At 53.9% G+C, this 17,463-nt stretch overlaps 6 protein-coding genes across 6 annotated transcripts; 4 read left to right on the forward strand and 2 right to left on the reverse strand.

Moving 5' to 3' along the window:
• Positions 1-276: 276 nt before the first annotated feature.
• On the forward strand, positions 277-1,182 carry MRS44_014641 (uncharacterized protein; the record flags this gene model as incomplete). The annotated part of the gene is made up of 1 exon (XM_046284628.2): positions 277-1,182. One exon carries the CDS (start codon positions 277-279, stop codon positions 1,180-1,182), a length of 906 nt encoding a protein of 301 aa, XP_046127730.1.
• A 538-nt stretch (positions 1,183-1,720) lies between these two features.
• Positions 1,721-5,412, reverse strand: MRS44_014642 (uncharacterized protein; the record flags this gene model as incomplete). The annotated part of the gene is made up of 3 exons (XM_065618494.1): positions 1,721-4,720; positions 4,771-5,141; positions 5,253-5,412. The coding sequence occupies 3 exons, from the start codon at positions 5,410-5,412 to the stop codon at positions 1,721-1,723; spliced, it is 3,531 nt and encodes a 1,176-aa protein (XP_065474566.1).
• A 492-nt stretch (positions 5,413-5,904) lies between these two features.
• MRS44_014643 (uncharacterized protein) lies at positions 5,905-8,172 on the forward strand (the record flags this gene model as incomplete). Its single annotated transcript, XM_046277201.2, has 3 exons — positions 5,905-6,013; positions 6,069-6,236; positions 6,284-8,172. The coding sequence occupies 3 exons, from the start codon at positions 5,905-5,907 to the stop codon at positions 8,170-8,172; spliced, it is 2,166 nt and encodes a 721-aa protein (XP_046127732.1).
• A 1,563-nt stretch (positions 8,173-9,735) lies between these two features.
• On the forward strand, positions 9,736-10,642 carry MRS44_014644 (uncharacterized protein; the record flags this gene model as incomplete). The annotated part of the gene is made up of 3 exons (XM_046281535.1): positions 9,736-9,949; positions 10,007-10,544; positions 10,600-10,642. 3 exons carry the CDS (start codon positions 9,736-9,738, stop codon positions 10,640-10,642), a joined length of 795 nt encoding a protein of 264 aa, XP_046127733.1.
• Positions 10,643-12,144: 1,502 nt separating this feature from the next.
• Positions 12,145-15,039, forward strand: MRS44_014645 (uncharacterized protein; the record flags this gene model as incomplete). Its single annotated transcript, XM_065618495.1, has 2 exons — positions 12,145-14,796; positions 14,863-15,039. The coding sequence occupies 2 exons, from the start codon at positions 12,145-12,147 to the stop codon at positions 15,037-15,039; spliced, it is 2,829 nt and encodes a 942-aa protein (XP_065474567.1).
• An 810-nt stretch (positions 15,040-15,849) lies between these two features.
• MRS44_014646 (60S ribosomal protein uL22) lies at positions 15,850-16,647 on the reverse strand (the record flags this gene model as incomplete). Its single annotated transcript, XM_046284263.2, has 3 exons — positions 15,850-16,005; positions 16,060-16,247; positions 16,377-16,647. The coding sequence occupies 3 exons, from the start codon at positions 16,645-16,647 to the stop codon at positions 15,850-15,852; spliced, it is 615 nt and encodes a 204-aa protein (XP_046127736.2).
• Between the last annotated feature and the right edge of the window lie 816 nt (positions 16,648-17,463).

Raw genomic sequence — 17,463 nt, forward strand, 5'->3', positions numbered from 1 at the left:
CCACCAGATCGATCGATAACTAGATATCTGCCCATACTGCGCTGTCGCTCACTCACTCAACTCTTGCACTTCAACAGTTGCAACTCATCTCTCTTTAAAGATCCCTGTCTTGTCACACTAGACGGACTTACTTCTTCATTCTCAAGTCTGTTTTGTGAGACCAAGTGGTTCTCGGGGAGTCATCAAGGTGCTCGCGTGAGCTGGTTAGGCATCAACACCAAAAACATCACATCTCATACAAGAGATACACATACAAGGCATTCATCACAAAAAAAAATGTCCCTCACCTGGAGAATCTCCCTCAAGGGAGAAACCGCCGACCAGCCAGAAGACTACCTCTCCACGGCCCTCGGCGTCATCTTCCCCGACGACATCACCAACCAGCACGGCGACGCAGAGCACTCCCTCTCGTATGCATCGCCGCACCTCCCCAAGACTCTCCTCATCGACCTCGCCGACCCCGTCAAGGAGGACGACCGCAAGCTCTTTTCTCATTACCTCTGGAACGCATCTCTCCTGCTCGCCGAGTTCATCGAGGCTGACTCGTTGGGTGTTCCCCTCGAAAAACCCCGCGAGGCGCAGGATAGTCTTTCGTTTGACGTCAAGGGGTTGGATACACTTGAGCTCGGTGCTGGAACTGCGCTTCCTAGCATCATGGGAGGGTTGTTGGGCGCCAAGAGAGTCGTCGTGACTGATTATCCAGCTGAACCCGTCCTCAAGACGCTCCGCACAAACGTCGCCCGCAACATCCAACCATCCCTCTCACCGTCCCCCGAAGTAGTAACTCCGACATCGTCCATCGTCGTCGAGGGTCATTCGTGGGGCGAGTTGACAGATTCCCTAAGCTCTTCCAACCAACACGCTTTCGACCGTGTTATTGTCGCCGACTGTCTCTGGATGCCCTGGCAGCACGCCAACCTTCACCGCTCCATCGCCTTCTTCCTACGGCGTACACCTGATGCTCGTTGCTGGGTCGTCGCTGGATTCCATACGGGTCGGGAAAAGATGCGTGGCTTTTACGCTGCCGAGGCGTTGAAGGAGGTCGGGCTCGAGGTCGAGAGGATCTGGGAGAGGGACTGCAACGGCGAGGAGAGACCGTGGGATACCGACAGAGAAGACGACGTCACCGTGAGGAAGAGATGGCTCGTCGTCGCTTCGCTCAAGTGGATTTCGACATCGTGAGGGAGACTCGGTTCGTCAAGTGGTGGAATAGCGAGAAGGGAAAAAAGGGGGTTGAGAGGCTCATTTATACCCACGACCACAGACCCCTCGCAACACCCGGAACCCTCGGTATCACCCGTGGCGGAGCAAGACAATGCCGTACGGCCTCTGTTCATTAGCCCTGGGTGATTGGTTCTCTGCCCGCTTGCGCGTCTCACTACCGCCCGCAGCATTGGGGCGGAGCATGGCGGTCGTGAGGGGGCGTGAGATTGACCCAGAACACAAGACGCCATGGATCGACGGAGGAGTTAGACTAAGCATAGTAAATGGGCCATGTAACAGAGGTAGAAAGACGGTGTAGGATTGTAGCTAGACCTGAACATGACCGGTCAATGTATCGTAAGAGATCAAAGCAAACATCATCATAGCTGGACATGGCCGTTGAATGGGTTGAATATACCTCGACTGTACACAAATCCGCCAAGAAATCCTTCTCTTCCACCCATCACATCATATCATCTATATTAAAATGGCAGCCCAGCTCCCTGCAATTGGCTCGTCAATTGGGCGCCTCAACACTTGGTCCTTTCTCCTCTATCTTGACCACAAGATCATAATTCACTCGCAAGTTCTCTGCCCCGCTGAGCGCTCTCGTAAGCATAGTCTCGCGTCGCTCGCCGACAAGACGCTTGAGTGCTCCAACAAGGAAGCCTGCAACGATGTCGACCGACCAGTCATCTGGGATGAGTCCCAGGACCTCGTCGATCTCAAACCACCCACCGAAGCGTTCCAACAGGGCACCCGTCTGTTCTACACGGTCGCTGGCATCCTCTATCGCGAGGAACTCGCGGAGTACAACGTGAAAGAGGCGGTGTTGCTCCTCAATCGAGGGTCGCTCAGCAGGGGCGGCGCCCGAGGTTTTAGCTCCTCCTCGGAGGCAGTACGAGACGGCTGTGTCGTAATCGCCAAGGTTGTGGATCAAGAGACGGAGGGCGTCGTCATGTTTCTGTTCGCGGCCAGCAAGGATGATGGTCTCGGGAACAAGCAGGTCATCTGGTAGAGTAGAGATGCGATCTCTGATTGCCGCAGCATCATAGTCATGCGCATCTCCCAGAAGTTGTAGCAGCCGCAGACGGCTGTGCCAAACCTCATTGTCGTCCGGGGCATTATCCCGAAGGAAGTGGCTGTACGAAGGCTTCGGGGCTTGCAGCGCCCGATATGCCGCGTACGTTGCCCTCACAATGTCTCGGCTGACAGACGACGACTCAAGGTCTGTCACGACGACGTCGAGGTAGTAGGCCATGAGGTCGTTGATGTAAGTGGTATGCCCCTTGCCAAATACCAAATGTTCAAGATAGTACTTGACTGCTTCTGGCGCTTCTTCCCGTAGAATCTCAACCACTTGTGCCGGCTCAAACTTGGGTGCTCGTCCCTTGTCCTCGGCAAAGACCTGAACGCCGAGCTTTGGGTTGCGGTTGGCCAGCCATACACCATACTCTTGGACGAGAGCTTGGTTGCTAATCTTGGTAAGATATTCACGAACTCGTTGTTCGCCGTCGCGGAGTTCCTGGCCAACGTCTGTCTCCCCTTCAATGATCCGCCTCCATGTAGCTAGCACATCGCTAGACATCTTGCGGCTCTGGTACAGTCGACTAAGGACGAACAGGCGGCGGTAGGACTCAAGCAGGCCCACGGCACGGTCGAAGCAGTCGACGCCCTTGTCCACCACTTCGTACAGCTCCGAACGGACAACGCCGCCTTTGCCCAGTCCCTTGGGAGAATGTTGATCGATCTCGAGTAGAACGAGTAACAAGGCAGCGTCAACCGTGTGGAACACCTCTCGCTCATCGGCAACGCTACCAAATCCCTTTCGTTTTCGCCACGTACCGAGGTATCGTCGGAGGAAGTGCATCGTCATAGGTTCCAGAGTTCCAATGCCGTCCTTAGCTGTCACCTCGAAATCTCTGCTTCGTAGGTAGGCATCTGCTGTCTTTCTCACTCCACCGCAGATCCAGATTCCACGCTGACCTTCGATGATTTCGTTCCGGATGCTGGGGATCAGTGATAATACCACTCTCGGGTCAAGGCTGCTCTCAACCAGGACCTCCTCAAGCGCCTTGATCTCTGACTCTGTAAACTTTTTGTCATCAGGAGACTTGAGCATGTTCACTAGAAGTAGGATCCCGGCCTTTTGTCGTATATATCCCAGAGTCAGGAACTCCAATTCCGTCCGGGCTTCCTGTCCCCGGATCTGATTGAGAGCAACAAAAATAGCTCGCCTATCCAAGTCACATGGACTGAGAACCTTTCCTGGGCATGCTGCCTCCAGAGCAGCATCAAGTTGAATGAGCAGAGGGTTGCGGATCGCCCACCAAATTCGACTCCCACTCCAGACGGCTATTCTTGCTTCAGCTTTCGCGAGTTGCCGGGTAAACTCTTCGCCTTCTGAGTTGCGGTTTGCTTCCCACTCTTCTGGTAGCGATTCTTCATCTTGAGAGTCGATATTTCTTTCGAAAAGCTCCTTCTCTTTGGACAGCTGTTCTATCGATAATGCTGTTCTCGAGTCCACAGACTTGATGGAGGCTGAAGCCGGGTCAGGGGTCGATGGAGAGACAGAGAAAGGAGTGTATCTCCTCTGACATAACCTGTCTACGATCTCTTCAAACCGTGTCTCTTCGCTGCCAGCTAGCGAACGGATGCCATACACCGCATCGTGACCGGCTTGGGTGGCTGTGAGCCAATGCTTCTGTGGATGTGTCGCGGAGCCCGCATCAAGTCGCTGAATTTCGAGTCCATGGTACAGATCGTTGTCGTGTTCTTTAGTCATTGAGGCCAAAACATAACCTTCTTCTTGTGGCGGTAGACCTGACTGTGACGATGTCAAGTCTGTGGACGGGCTATCAACGACAATTTCCCTTGGGTATCTAGCAAACTCGAGTGTTGGGCGGGTGGGGTCGCCATCAAGATTGACAAACATGCCAATTCCAGGTTCAAGAGGACTAGTTCCAGTGACGATTAGAAACTCGTCTGGGGTCGGAGAGGTGATATGAGGCTTCAAGAAGACTGAGCCCGGTTTGGGTCTCGGATCTGCTTGCGGGACAGGAGTGCCGGAAGGCGAAGGCGCAGCAGGAAGGGGTTTATCTAGTGACGGAGGGTTTGGTGAAGAAGTCCTTTCGATAGGGGGTCTAGGACTCGTCGATGGCTGCGGTGAAGCATTGCGGGCAATTGGATCCTCGCTCTCATTGCCGCGTTGATCTTGCCGGCGTATGCTTCCCAGAATTGAGCCTCCCAAACTCGTGCTCCGACTATGACCTAGTGCCTCTGATGATGGGCGACTGGCGGCAGAAGAGCTACGAAGAATCCCGCTTGATGTATCTGCGGCAATGCTCTGGGCATGTCCGATTTCACTGGGTGGGGTCGTTTCTTCGAGCGACGAGATACTCATCAAGGGGATCTTGAGTTGTTGCTCCACATCGATGAGCGCATAAGATTTGGAGTCCGCCACACATGCGATCGAGTCTCGGCGCACTGACAAAGTGCTCCCCGAGAAGTCAATTTTCTAGCACATGTCAGCAGAGCCAATGTCAGACACGAACCGCAGAAACGCACCTTGAAAGCACGAGCGTCTTCGCCAACGCGGACGACCTGGATTTTCCGCATAAGAGAGAGGAGGATGGTGACTCCCGAGCTCCTTTCCGAGCTTCCATCATCAAGCAAAGGTTCGTTCAAGTCGATGCCACCAATCCAGCTACAGTTCTTAACCAACGTCGATCCAAAAACGGGGCTCAACTCGGGGAGGGAGTAGAAGGTGACGGTCCAGTTGCATAGGATGCATGCCTTGCCGACGCGCGGCAGCAACAAGATCTGCTGAACACCGGGTCGCGAGGCTGGCGTGCCTGGAGTTTCCACATATTGGGGGCATAATCGGGAGGCTAGGATGTAAACGGGTTGTCCGGACTTGTCTTTGGGGTCGGGGGAATCTGGACGAAGTGAAGCAGCTCCGAGGCCGATGTGCCGACGTACAAGTTCGAGTCTGTGTACGATTGGATTAGCAGGGAGATGCGACAAGAACGGGTAGCATGAGCACCCACCTAGGTAGTCGACGCAGTTGATCTTGATGTCGTCCTGGGAGCCATCCGCGGAGAGCGGTACCTCATCAAGTAAGGTCCGCAGAACGTAGGGTCCATCTTCGCGGGTGTTCAGCGCCAGGCTGGAAGCTGGAGGCCCGTCGCCTGGGCCATCGGATGTCATAGCGGCGGTCTTGTCGGCAGCATCATCTGAACAAACTCGAGGTAACAAACAAGCTGACTTGTTGTGTAGACAAGATGCGAGTCCAAGCTGCCCACTCTAGGCTGGCGTAAGTTGACATGAGTGGATACAGTACGTAGCTGCAGCTGCTGAGCTTCCGGAAGTGGAGTGATAAGAAGTGGCTGAACTGCAAGGCTGTGGCGGGATCAAACGTACCCCTGTGGCGTCGGTCTTGGCATTCTCAGCCTGACAGCTTGCTCAACCAATGACATTTGATGACGCGCCAGCAACCTGGCCCCAAGTTCAAGGGAACACATTCCTTCAGCTCATCACCGGAATCACCATCTCATGGATCCAGTTTGACCACGTCAACGGCGACTCCTGACGACTAGTTACTGGAAGCACCAACTGCGACACACTCGTTCTCATAGCATCGTGGCGGTAAAGGCCATTCACTCTCTGCGCCGCCCCTGATTCTCCACGACAGACAACGCCATGACGGACGCAGCCGTAGAAGCCGCCCTGGCAACTTCCAACGAAGCCCCCGCGGCTCCTACTTTCGAAGGAGAGAACAAGTTCCAGCATGCTATTTCAGCATGGAGGAGTACGGCATCAGAGAGTCTTCAGCACACAATGCATGATACTAACTCTGCTGACAGCCATCGACCTCACCTCCCTCGTCTCCAATCTAGACAATACGGCATCCGACATTGTAGCCTACCAGCGAGACTCGACGGTACAACGCAAAGAACTAGCGCAAAAGACCAAAGAGTTCCGCAAGCTCGATGATGCCACCAAGCTTACGGAGATCAAGGGCTTGCTCAAGTGTACGACCGATTCGTCCTTATGATGGGATTATTCTAATCAGATGTAGCGTACCAAACCTTCATTGACCTTCTTACGAACCACTCCAAGTCGGTCAACTCGGCATTCTTGCAGACATATACCTCGTTCTCTGACGCTCCCGATCCATATCCACTCCTCGAGGCTTCAGTCGACTCGATGCTCCTCTCTGAGGACACCTTGCCAAAAATTACCGAAGAGAACCAGCGTTTGCAGGAAAGTGTGACAAATCTCACGACCCAGTTAGAGGAGACCGAATCAAGACTACAGACCGAACGATCTGCCCGAAAGGAACTAGAGGAAAACCTCGACAGCCGAGTGAAGGAAGTCGAGTCATCATGGACCGCCGTGCTAGAGGAAAAGACGGACAACTGGGAGTCCAAGGAGAAGGCATTGGAGGATAAGCTGGAGAAGCAAGAACGATTGTTGACCGAGATGCGGGCAAGCTACGAGGTCAACCAGCGATTGGGCAAGAATGGCGATGACCAGGAGGCTCAGCGTAGCCAGGTCTCAAGCGCCGAGCTTGATATGCTTCATGCCGACCTTGATCGCACAAGCTCTCGTCTTGCCGAAGTCGAGGCCCGAAATGAGCAGATGAGACTGGAGCTGGCGCAAGCCAAGTCTTCAGTTCAATCACAGCCCGAAGCCTCCCTTGAAGATGACCCCAGCTATATGCGCATGAGGTCGGAGAACCAGTCTATGATTCGCAAGCTGGAAGCTGCACGCGTGGAGAAGGAAGGTCTCAAGCGAGACTTGGATGGTAAACTACGATCCATTGAGAGGGAAGTGAACAAGTTGAAGGGCGAGAGGGACACTCTAAAGGCCAAGGTCCAGAAGTGGGGCGACTACGATGAAATCAAGCAGGAACTTGAAGTCCTCAAGAGCATCGAGTTCTCCACGGGCGACGACGATGAAGTACGAGAGCATCTTGAGTCAGGGGATGCGGAGGGCAACTCTCTGGAGAGGCTTCTCTTGGCTCGAAACAAGAAGCTTGGTGATGAACTGACGGTTCTTCGTGTTTCACACAATGACCTACAGAGTCGCCTGGAGAATCTTCAGGAGGAGCTGTCGAGGACAAATGCTGAGCTAGAGCGGTCTCAGAACCTCAACCAGAAGTTGGAGAGTGATCTAGAGAATCTCCAGGAGGAGGGCGCCAATGCTTTCCCGTCAGGAGCCTCTGTGGCTGGCACATATGTCACCCGAACAATTGGTCGCAAGAGCGGCAGGATCTCGCCGACATCGTCCATTATCAGCGGCATGGACCCCCGCATGGGTGGTGAGCCTGGCGAGCGAGTATACGGAGGTGGCTCAGGCATGCTGCCCATGGTCACGGCCCAGCGTGACCGCTACAAGAAGAAGAATACGGAGCTGGAGCAAGAGCTTTCGGACACGCACCGAACAGTCTCGCAGCTGCGCCAGGAAGTTGCAGCTTTGCAAAAGGACAACCTGACTCTGTACGAGAAGACGAGATATGTGTCGACCTACAACCGAGGTGGCGGCGCAGCTACGTCCTCCGCATACGGGGCAAACCCAAACCCCTCAACAGTGTCGATTGGCGAGACAGGAAACCCTGGCATCGCTCTGGACAGGTATCGCAAGGCATATGAGTCCAACATTTCTCCATTCGCAGCATTCCGCGGCAGAGAATCTGCTCGAGCGTACAGACGGATGAGTCTTCCGGAGCGGGTGGTGTACTCGCTGACGCGTATGGTTCTCGCCTCGCGCACCAGCCGAAACCTGTTCGCAGCATACTGCGTAATGCTCCACCTGCTGGTCTTCCTGTCCATGTACTGGCTCAGTTCGTCAGATGTCGACCGAGCCGCTCACCTCGAGTCTGCAGCGGCAGCGGCAGCAGCAGGTGTGGCCGGTGGTGGACTTGGCAGCCCAATGGATGGAGCTCCCAAGGATCCTGCCAAGTAGCCGAGAGGCGAAGCCCGTTTTGGGTGTGTTTTGCGTATACTGCGTATAGGGTTCAAGAAGGGAATGGGAATATATGTCTTGTAATACCACCGTAGGCTTGGAAGGGTTTGGTTTGAAAGTAGAGTAAACGACAGCTCGGGAACTTTGCGCTATGGAATCAATGGGCTCACCTAAAGAATACATGTTGCTTGCAAGGTATTTGCTTGTCAAAATGAACTTGACAGACACGTCAATCAAAGAACCAACATGTGAAGAAGGACTCGCGGCTATCTCTCAACCTTCCACTACAGATGCAAGTCATGATGGGACGGAAGCTTGGCTCTAGGGTGCCCGAATAGCCCGTCCCAATCAGAAGCGTCATTGGACGCGCGGGTCCAGTCGATGCTATTTTCTGCAGCCGCTGGCCGCTTCTCGCGGCCCGTTAAGAGGCGCATGACAAGACCCGCGGTGTCCAATCACAGCATCACAGACGGGCGGCAAGATGAACAAGGACCCTGGACTCCATCGCTTTGGACGTTTTGGACATTGCTTGCTCGTTGCCGCGGAGAAACTTTGTTTCTCGTCTCGGCGAAGCTTGGCTTCTTGATCGGTTGGTTCGCGGGAGTGCGCCGAGATATCTTGGGATCTTGATCCGGGTCTTGGCCGATGAGTTAAGACGGGCGGTACGAGAGATTGGAGGGTAAGCGAGACGCTTTTAGAATGTACAATTGAGCAGAGTGTCTCCAGCTGAAGGGCCGTTTACACCTGGACCTGGTCAAGCAAACCCAGCAATGTAACAATCAGTCTAAATGCCTCAATGGCTGGTGAGCAGATGATTACAGTCTCGTCCATTAATGGACCGTTTTTGTTTAACGAGGACCCAGATCCCACATGGCAACGACCGAAACAACCTGCGCACGCATACAACTCTCTTCCTGGCAGCGCCCATCCATAAACGCCCATGCATATGCCGACGCCCGAGACAGGCGCTTAAATCTCCCCCATGCCACCAATCACAGCCCAGCAGACCCCTACCGTATCGTCGATCATTGGACATTGCTCATCCATCTGCTTCTCAGTCACAGAGAGCAAGCGAAGGGGGGTTGGTGTTGTTCTCGCAGACGTACCCGTTTAATGGGTGTGTCGGCGTCATCAAACCAATCAATGTTTGCGTTTCTAGATGCTGCGGACCAAGTTGCCGCCGAACTTGCGCAGCCGAAAGAGAACGCGTATGACAAGGGCTTGCTTGATGGAGGGGGGAAAGGCTGGTTATAATAAGAGACGGTTCGTCGCCGCCCCGTCTTCTTGTTGAAAGTGAAGAGGCAGGAAAAGACAATCCAATCTCAATAGTAGACTTTCGGGACGCTGGGCGTTCTTTTTCCTTTTTATCTTTTTCTTCTGTGTTTCCTTATTTCCTTGAGTACTCGAATATTCGTGTTTGCTGTTATCACGCCCTCCAGTCGAATTACTCCGTGTATTTGGACGTTCTGCTTCCCGTGGTTCTTGGGCCTCTCGAGTTACAACGATATCGACACATCCCCGAAACCAATCACCTCAATCATCTTTAGCCCGCACGACTTCAAGATGCAATTGTCAACATTGCTCGTATCTGCCCTGGTGGCGATTGTTTCTGCGGCGCCCACATACCCCGAAGTCAAGGCAAAGGATGCCCGCTCGGCCATCGACTCGCTAGGCTCCTTGTCCGAATACTTCAACTCTCTGGCATACAAAGTCAAGGCGGCCAAGGTTTCTGGAGAGGTTCCCGTCTGCGACCTGTCACAAGCCAGGATGCCTCTGAGTATGTCCAACTTTCAGTCCTGTTCCCGGAAGTCCAAGTACTAACCTGTGGTCAAAGACGGAGCCCTGCCCGATCCCGCCAAAGGTCTCACCCTTAAGCATGTTGCTGTTGGTCGCGGCACTCAGAATTATACCTGCGACCCCAAGGAGCCCTCAGCCGCCCCCAAGGCCAACGGTGCCGTGGCTACCCTGTTCAACGCCAGCTGTGTCGCGGCCCTATACCCTGACCTCCTCGAGCGCATCCCTGGCATGGCCGTCCACTTCCCCCTGACGAATGCATCCAGGCTTGGCCCGGCTGAGCTGCCCGTGTCGGGCCACCACTACTTCACCGCCGACGGAGTGCCCTTCTTCGACATCCGCACACCGGGTCACGACATTGGTGAGGCTCCCTGCGCGAAGAACGACTCAGCCCCCGCTCCGTCAAGCGCCTCGGTGGGACAGAAGGGAGAGGCTGCCGTGCCTTGGCTCAAGCTCGACACCATTGAGGGCGCCACCCACAACATCAAGCAGGTGTACCGTCTCACAACGGCTGGCGGTAGCCCTCCTGCCACTTGCGAAGGAATGAATGCGCAGTTCCAGGTTGAATATTCGACAGTGTAAGTGAACCTTTTGTTGAGTGATACCGACATGGAGAACTGACGTGTTGATTAGATACTGGTTCTGGGCTGGCGACATTGAAGAGGATGAAGAGTAAGGATAAGGGAGGAAATGAAAGGGAAGCAAGTCACGATCTGGTCGGCGTTGTTGGGGGATGGAAGCAAAGCTCATGATACACGTAGTAGTATGGTTCGTCACGTAATATCCCCATCATGTTGTTGTTAGCGCTTTGTACTGTAGGTTCATTAATTCGACCTTTGTCCGTACCTACCTACCTACCTTCACGACAGTTTCCATTGAAGTCGTGTCATGTCTTGCCATTGATCAGGTCTTCAAGTGCGGATCCTCGGTATGGTGCATCAACCCTTGATCCCCATCAAACATCACCTCACCGACGCCCGCAACACCCCGAGCTTCTCCGCGTCTTCGGGGGTCCCGTTCCCCCACGGGGACACAGGGCTGGCCCCAGCAGGAGACCCTTGGAGTTCCAGATGCCCGTAGCACTCGCTTATTCTAGGACTGGGGAAACAGAGATGGGCAGCTGCCTGTCATGAGAAGCGGTGATAGATGGATGGATGCTGAGATCTGGGATGGAATCTGCGCATGCCACGTTGTGTCGTGGGGTTGTCTTTAACGGATGCTAAAAGAAATCGGCTTCCAGGTTTCTTTCAGCTGTACATGGAAAAAACTTTCAGGACCGTCCCCACTATCTTTTAGGCTCCTCAGCGCTGACTTCCACTGAAGCTGGGGTCATGCCACTCACTACGACTGCTTACATTTAGCAGGCCCTGCAGGCACCGAGCACCGAAGAGGTACTTGGACTCCCGCCGTAGCGCGGGTGCCACGGAAGTACACTTCCATCCATCCATTGCGGGACGGAACATGGCCGTACGTACCTTGCCTTTCCCCCGCGCAACCACTTCCCTCGCTCTCCGTCTTTTGGTCCTAAGCGTGGGCCTTCTCCAAACTCAACCTTAGCCATCTCCAACATCCATCACTGCAGCCCGCACGCATCATTCTACCCCCCCGTTGGATCCTCCTTCTTGTCACGTCGGAGCCGCAATCAGACAACAACTAATATCACGTCGCCCAATTAGACCCGACGCACACGCTGAGAGCGGCAGCAGGAGGACGCTACCAAGCAGTGGGAGTCGCGGGCCTCCCGTCTCTGTCCCCGTTCCCCGCCGTCCGCGAACCTGTTTCTACCTCTGTTTCTACTTCCCCAGAGGTCGCCACAACTCGCCGCGTCGACCCGATCCAACCCGCCCATTCATCCTGCATCACTCTGCAGCCTGGCTGCTGTAACTTCCGGGCTTCGCGACCAACCTCTCGACGACTTTTTCAGACCAATTTTCTACGAATCACCCGCCTTGTCGACTCAGCTTAATTAGACTTTGAGCCTCTTCTCGCATACTCATCGACTATTTTAACTCGGCGACTTCTTCCCCGCCCCGCCGCTGTTCCCTGTATCGATAAACTCATCAACTCCGTCCGACCGAACGAATGCCTACGAACTGAACCAGTCAGCTGCGCTGCCGCATTGGTTGAACCGTCACTTTTCGACAAAAACTCAGTTTCCCTGCCATAGTCATGCCCGATATGATGATGGCCGATTCCGCTGTTCTGGCTGATCCGCCCGACTTTGAGGCGGATCAACGGACTCCAGAAACGGCGCCGCCATCCTGCGACGACGACGCTTCCACAAACGCTGATGCCTCTGACCTTCAAGCTTGGCCCTACGACGCTCCCTCAATTGTCTGGCCTCGCGACCGGCTGCCCGTCGAAATCTTCGAGATCATCACCACCCATCTCACCAGGTTCGAAGTCAGAAGCCTACGACTCGTGTGCAGGGAATTCGAAGCCAAGGTGTCGGCGCAGTATTTTCGAAATGTCGTTGTGCCTTTCAAGTCGGAGCTCTACAGTACCCTGGGCCACGATAGAAACCGCGTCCTCAACCGCACGTCGTCAGCTTTGCTTTCTAATGGCATGCGGATCTTTGAATCTTTTGGCCCTCACATCTGGCGCTTTGCTCTGTCGCTCGAGCTTGACGAGGATGCCTTGGCTTACCCGCCTATAAAGCCTACACAAGAAGCCGTCCCGGCCTTCTGGGGCGTGTATCGTTGGCCACACACCACCTATCACCGGTACTCAGACCTCGAGGGACTAGAACAAACCGCCGACGAAACTGGGGCTATGAAGGATGCTCTCAAATGCTTGTCCAAGGTTAGAAATCTCGGGCTCTGCTGCGACGCCGGCCTCGGTTTTCTCTCAGGACCCGATCACATTGCTCGCAATGCAACCACTCTCCATCCCGTCTTTGCAACTCAAAACTGGCGCCGCGCGGGTTCGGAGCCGGATCAGCGGAAGCGTCCCATCGTCACGGTGGGTGAGGTGACTGATCTCGTCAAAGCCATGAAAAAGCCCGTCTTTGAAAACCCAATCAGCTTTAAGAAAACTGTTCTACAGAAGATGGTCACCGATGCTGGGTTCCAAGGCACTCAAATTAACGAGGCGGTGCGCATGATCCTGGAGACAGAGGACTCCAACCTGGCCGCGATTGATTTCGACGAGAGGGCGTCAATGCTCAATAACTTTGAGGGACGACGGCCATTCTCGCCTAACAGACTGCTGGCTGATTTTGAGCCCTCCTCGGACACTACGAAATACCCACTGATCCCCTCTAGCCTGACGACGGCGCAGAAAGAGATGCTCCTTGAGCTTGAGTGGGCACATCGAGCCATGATTCAGTCTTACGTTATTGGCTTGATTGACAACGCTCGCGACGGTTGCTTCCAGAACCTGACAACTCTCACGATTGCCAAAATCCCTAGCAGCCATGTGTACATTTTCAACCGCCATGACCTCTGGCAAAACCTCCCAACCCTCAACAACGTCTCATTGGGAGTGATTGCGGATTGGCGACGAGTCTCCAAACCAGCTCCTGGTTGTGTCGAGGACAGACCTGTTTCCCCTGTCGAGGCGGTTGAGAAGGTGTATCAGCTTCTCAACACCTACATCGGAGCTCAGCAGAACATCGAGAGTCTTCACTTTGAATGGATTTGCGGTGGAGAGTTTGCGCCTGGAACATACCAGCGAAACCATTATATCCTCCCAGCCCCCTTTCTCCCAATGACCTATCTTATGAGTGCGACGGACAGCCCCAAGACTCACGGAGATTCTATTCTGAGCCTTCCCTTTGTCAAGCACTTGTCGCTCAAGAACTGCTGGTCATCCCCACATGTGCTTCTGCACATGCTACGCTTCATGGCACTCTCCTCACTTGAGAAGCTAGAGCTTGAGTCAGTGTCGCTCTCGGGTCCTCCCACAAACCAGACCCAGGCTCCCCTTCTCCAAGGCGGAATGGGTCCAAACCCGAACGCCGCAAACTTGCTAAATCTATTCCAACAAGTGCATCATGGACCCGCCGATCAGACGCTGCTGCCAGCGCACCTGCAACCGCAACCGCAACCGCAACTGCAGCTACAAAACCCACTGCAGCCGACCTTGGGTGATATTGGCATTGGGGCTCATCCAGGCGGAAACTGGGCTGCAAACATGATCCAAAATATGCAGCCCCTCGTACAGCCACAACAGCAAGATGAACATCAGCAAGATGACCAGCAAGATGCACAGCAAATACCCCCACTCAACTTGCTGAGCCAACTCAACACCTTGATCCCGGACTCGATGCCTGCGCCCATGGAGACGCTCCACCAACCCGAGTGGCTGTCTTGGGCAGGTATCATTGAGCACTTCTCTCCCAGTATCAAGATTCGCGATATCCTGGCAGAACAGACGGCCTCGACTGGTGCGACAAATGAAGACTCGTGGTTCGACGAGTTGATTCACTTGGATCAATACCTGCCGTGGGTAAACGCCCTCGAGATTGATGAGATGGTGTATTCCCTGAAGTGCCTCTCATTCAAGTCATGTGGCTACGTGTCGGTCGACGCACCCTTCCTCAACACGAGAGGCATTCTTCCTCATGGCGCCCAGGGACTTGGCGGTAACGCCAACCCCCACAACCAAGATCTGACTGCTCTTATGCAACGATGTCGTGACAAGATGCTCGGCCGTATTTCGCCCTATATCTCAAGCCGCGAGCTGTTCCAGCTCATCAACGCCTTTGGCATGGATATCGGCTGGGAGAATGTCTATGATAGCAAGACGATCTCTGATGCTGTGGCTGACGGCGTCGAGAGCCCTGGGAGAGGTCGCTTCTCGGGGACAATAGATGCCGACTATGCGGAAGTTCGAGGTGCAACCGGGCACTTGGGCAACCTTTCCAACATGGAAGGTTTGGGCTCGTTCTCATAGGACGAGGATGAAGATATGGCTTCCATGGAGGAAGAAGATGAAGATGAAGACATGACTAACGCGGAGGACCAAGGTGCGGCTCAGGCCGAGGACGCAGACATGGACGCAGAGAGTGATTCTGAGGATGAGCAGCAAGCTGATGGTGTTGCTTTTAATTATTCTCCTTTTATTTCGTAAAGAAAGGGCTTGAGGACATGATATTGGGCAAAACAGAACTGTACAACCTCGCAATGGACACGCGAATGATGATGGATGGATGGATGGACAGGTTTGGGTTTACAGGGATTACGATACCGGCTCGGGAGAGCCCATGTTTATATGTGTTTGTCAATTGTTGTTGGACAACATTGATGTTGGAGTACAGTAAAGGCTCGCGCTGAATAGCTTACTTAGATGGTCTGGTAGCCTTGAGCACAAGACGATGTGAAATGCAATGATCTTATGACTTTGGCATGAAGCGATTGTGAAGCTTGTGAAGATGGTGGTGGGAGGACGAGATCATGGCATGAGCTTGTCCCATCATTGGCATTGACTAACTTGTCGTATAGTCAATCTTCACGGCAAGAAGCATTGGACGTGAATAGATAGTCGTGAACCCTGGGCTGGGTTGCTTTACATCGTCACCAGTCGAGAAGCTGCTCCATGCCATTGCTCATCATGTGCCAGCATAACCTGGTCTCTGATCTCTATCACATTCACATCACAAACTAGTATTCATGAGGACTTGATTGATTTTATTTCGTCAAGAAAGCCTTGCGAATTTTTGCATGCGTTTCCCTTTAAAAGCCATGCTCACCGTAGCCTGCCATACACCAGGAGATGAAAAGCCACGAACCGCCCCCGCAAAAACCCTTAAAACATTGTGGAGTGCTTTGTGTTGTGCCTTGTTCACGTCACAAGAGGTTCCCCGAAATAACCAGTCTCGACCAGCGCTTAACAATTTTTGTCTATTGAGAGCTCCCAAGAGGAAATTGGAAGGAGCTCTACTTAAGCGGCGGTGATGGCCTTGCGGAGACGGGCACCGCGCTGTCGCGAGCTGAGGTGCTGGTCACGCTCGGCGACGGCATCGGACTTCTGGACGACCTCCTCAGCCTCGGTGAGGATGAGCTCGATGTGGCAGGGGTTGGACATGTAGGGGTTGATCTGTCTTGGTCAGTATCTGACGAACATTGTCATCTGAGGTCGAGGTTAACATACACGACCGTGGGCACGGTATGTCCGTCGTCGCTGCTTGGGGGCCTGGTTGACCTGGATGTGCTTGACGATCAGGGCACCGGTGTCGAGACCCTTGGCATCAGCGTTGGACTCGGCGTTCTTGAGGAGGCCGAGGAGGAACTCGGCGGACTTGACGGGCCATCGAGCCTTGGAGACACCGAACTGCTTGCCTGTTGGAAAATCCATCAGCACCTTGTTCCCAACATAATGACCGAAACGTGATCCCATGATTCACACTCTCCACCTCTCCATCTCCTCCAAAGTGTTTCGCATGTGGGGGAGAATCTCGAGGGTCGTACCTTGGGCGGTTCGGCCAGTGCTGCCGGCATATCGTCGCATGGGGACGGCCTCCTTGTGCTCCTTAACGTTCTCGAGGAAAGCAACAGCGCGCTGAAGCTTCCAGCCGTTGATGGCCTGGGCGGTCTCGCGAGTGTTCTTGAAGGACACTCGGAGGTAGGCACCGCGGGCGCGGGCCGACTTCGAGGACTGAATCTCGGTGGCAGCGTATCGAACCTGTGTTGCGAAGAAAAAAAGCCAGTCAGCCGTGGCATGTTCCAAAAATCTTCCCATCACGAGAAAAAAGGACGCTGCAAGCACACAGCACGAAAACTCGCCCTCGACGACATGGCCGTCGGAAGCAACAATTCATGCCGTCTCGCGCGTGTATTCCTCCTCTTTCTATTCATCGCGATCGACGGGGGGCGCATTGGTACTCACCATCTCGGCGACTTGGGTGGTGAGTGACGGTTATCGACGACGACGTGGGTTCGGGCGGGCTGAAGTTGAGAAATTCTGAACTTTTGCCCTAACAGGTCGGGAGGGACCACAAACTCGCTTACTCAATTTGGGTGGTGAGAGGTCTTAGGGTTTGGCTGCCCTGCTGATGTGAGGTACGAAAAAAGGCGTAGTAAATCGTAAGAAAATCGCAAAAATTCTGAAAGAGTCTAAAAAGAGTATCTAGACTCTAATTAACTTTCAGAATGAGTTTGGAATACTTTTGTCTCTTCCTGTGTCTTGCACAAAGGGAATATCAAATTCAGACTGATGTGCACCAGATCACCTGACCCTGCCATCCATCTGCACGTGATTTCTAGCTTTGCACCTTGCCTCGTCCGTCCCATCCCCGGAGCCACTCCCCACTCTCGGAACCGGAGAAACTTGCTGCAGCAAAGTGGATCTAAGCTTCAAGAGCTTCAAAAAATTCTTTCTCGACAAGTCCCCCAAACGCCCAGCGTTCCCCCAGGCAAGGCTACACAAAAGACAAGATTGGACTCTGATCCACGTCCGCCTTCTCTCGACGATCACTCCTCGCTTGGATTCCTCCTCGAACACGGCTCTCTGTCGTCCCTAGTTTCTTCAGTCCCTTTCAATTCTCCCCCAGGGAAC

This window comes from Fusarium solani (genome assembly GCF_023522795.1).
Source record: "Fusarium solani strain SB1 chromosome Unknown bctg00000010, whole genome shotgun sequence".
Taxonomy (NCBI): domain Eukaryota; kingdom Fungi; phylum Ascomycota; class Sordariomycetes; order Hypocreales; family Nectriaceae; genus Fusarium; species Fusarium solani.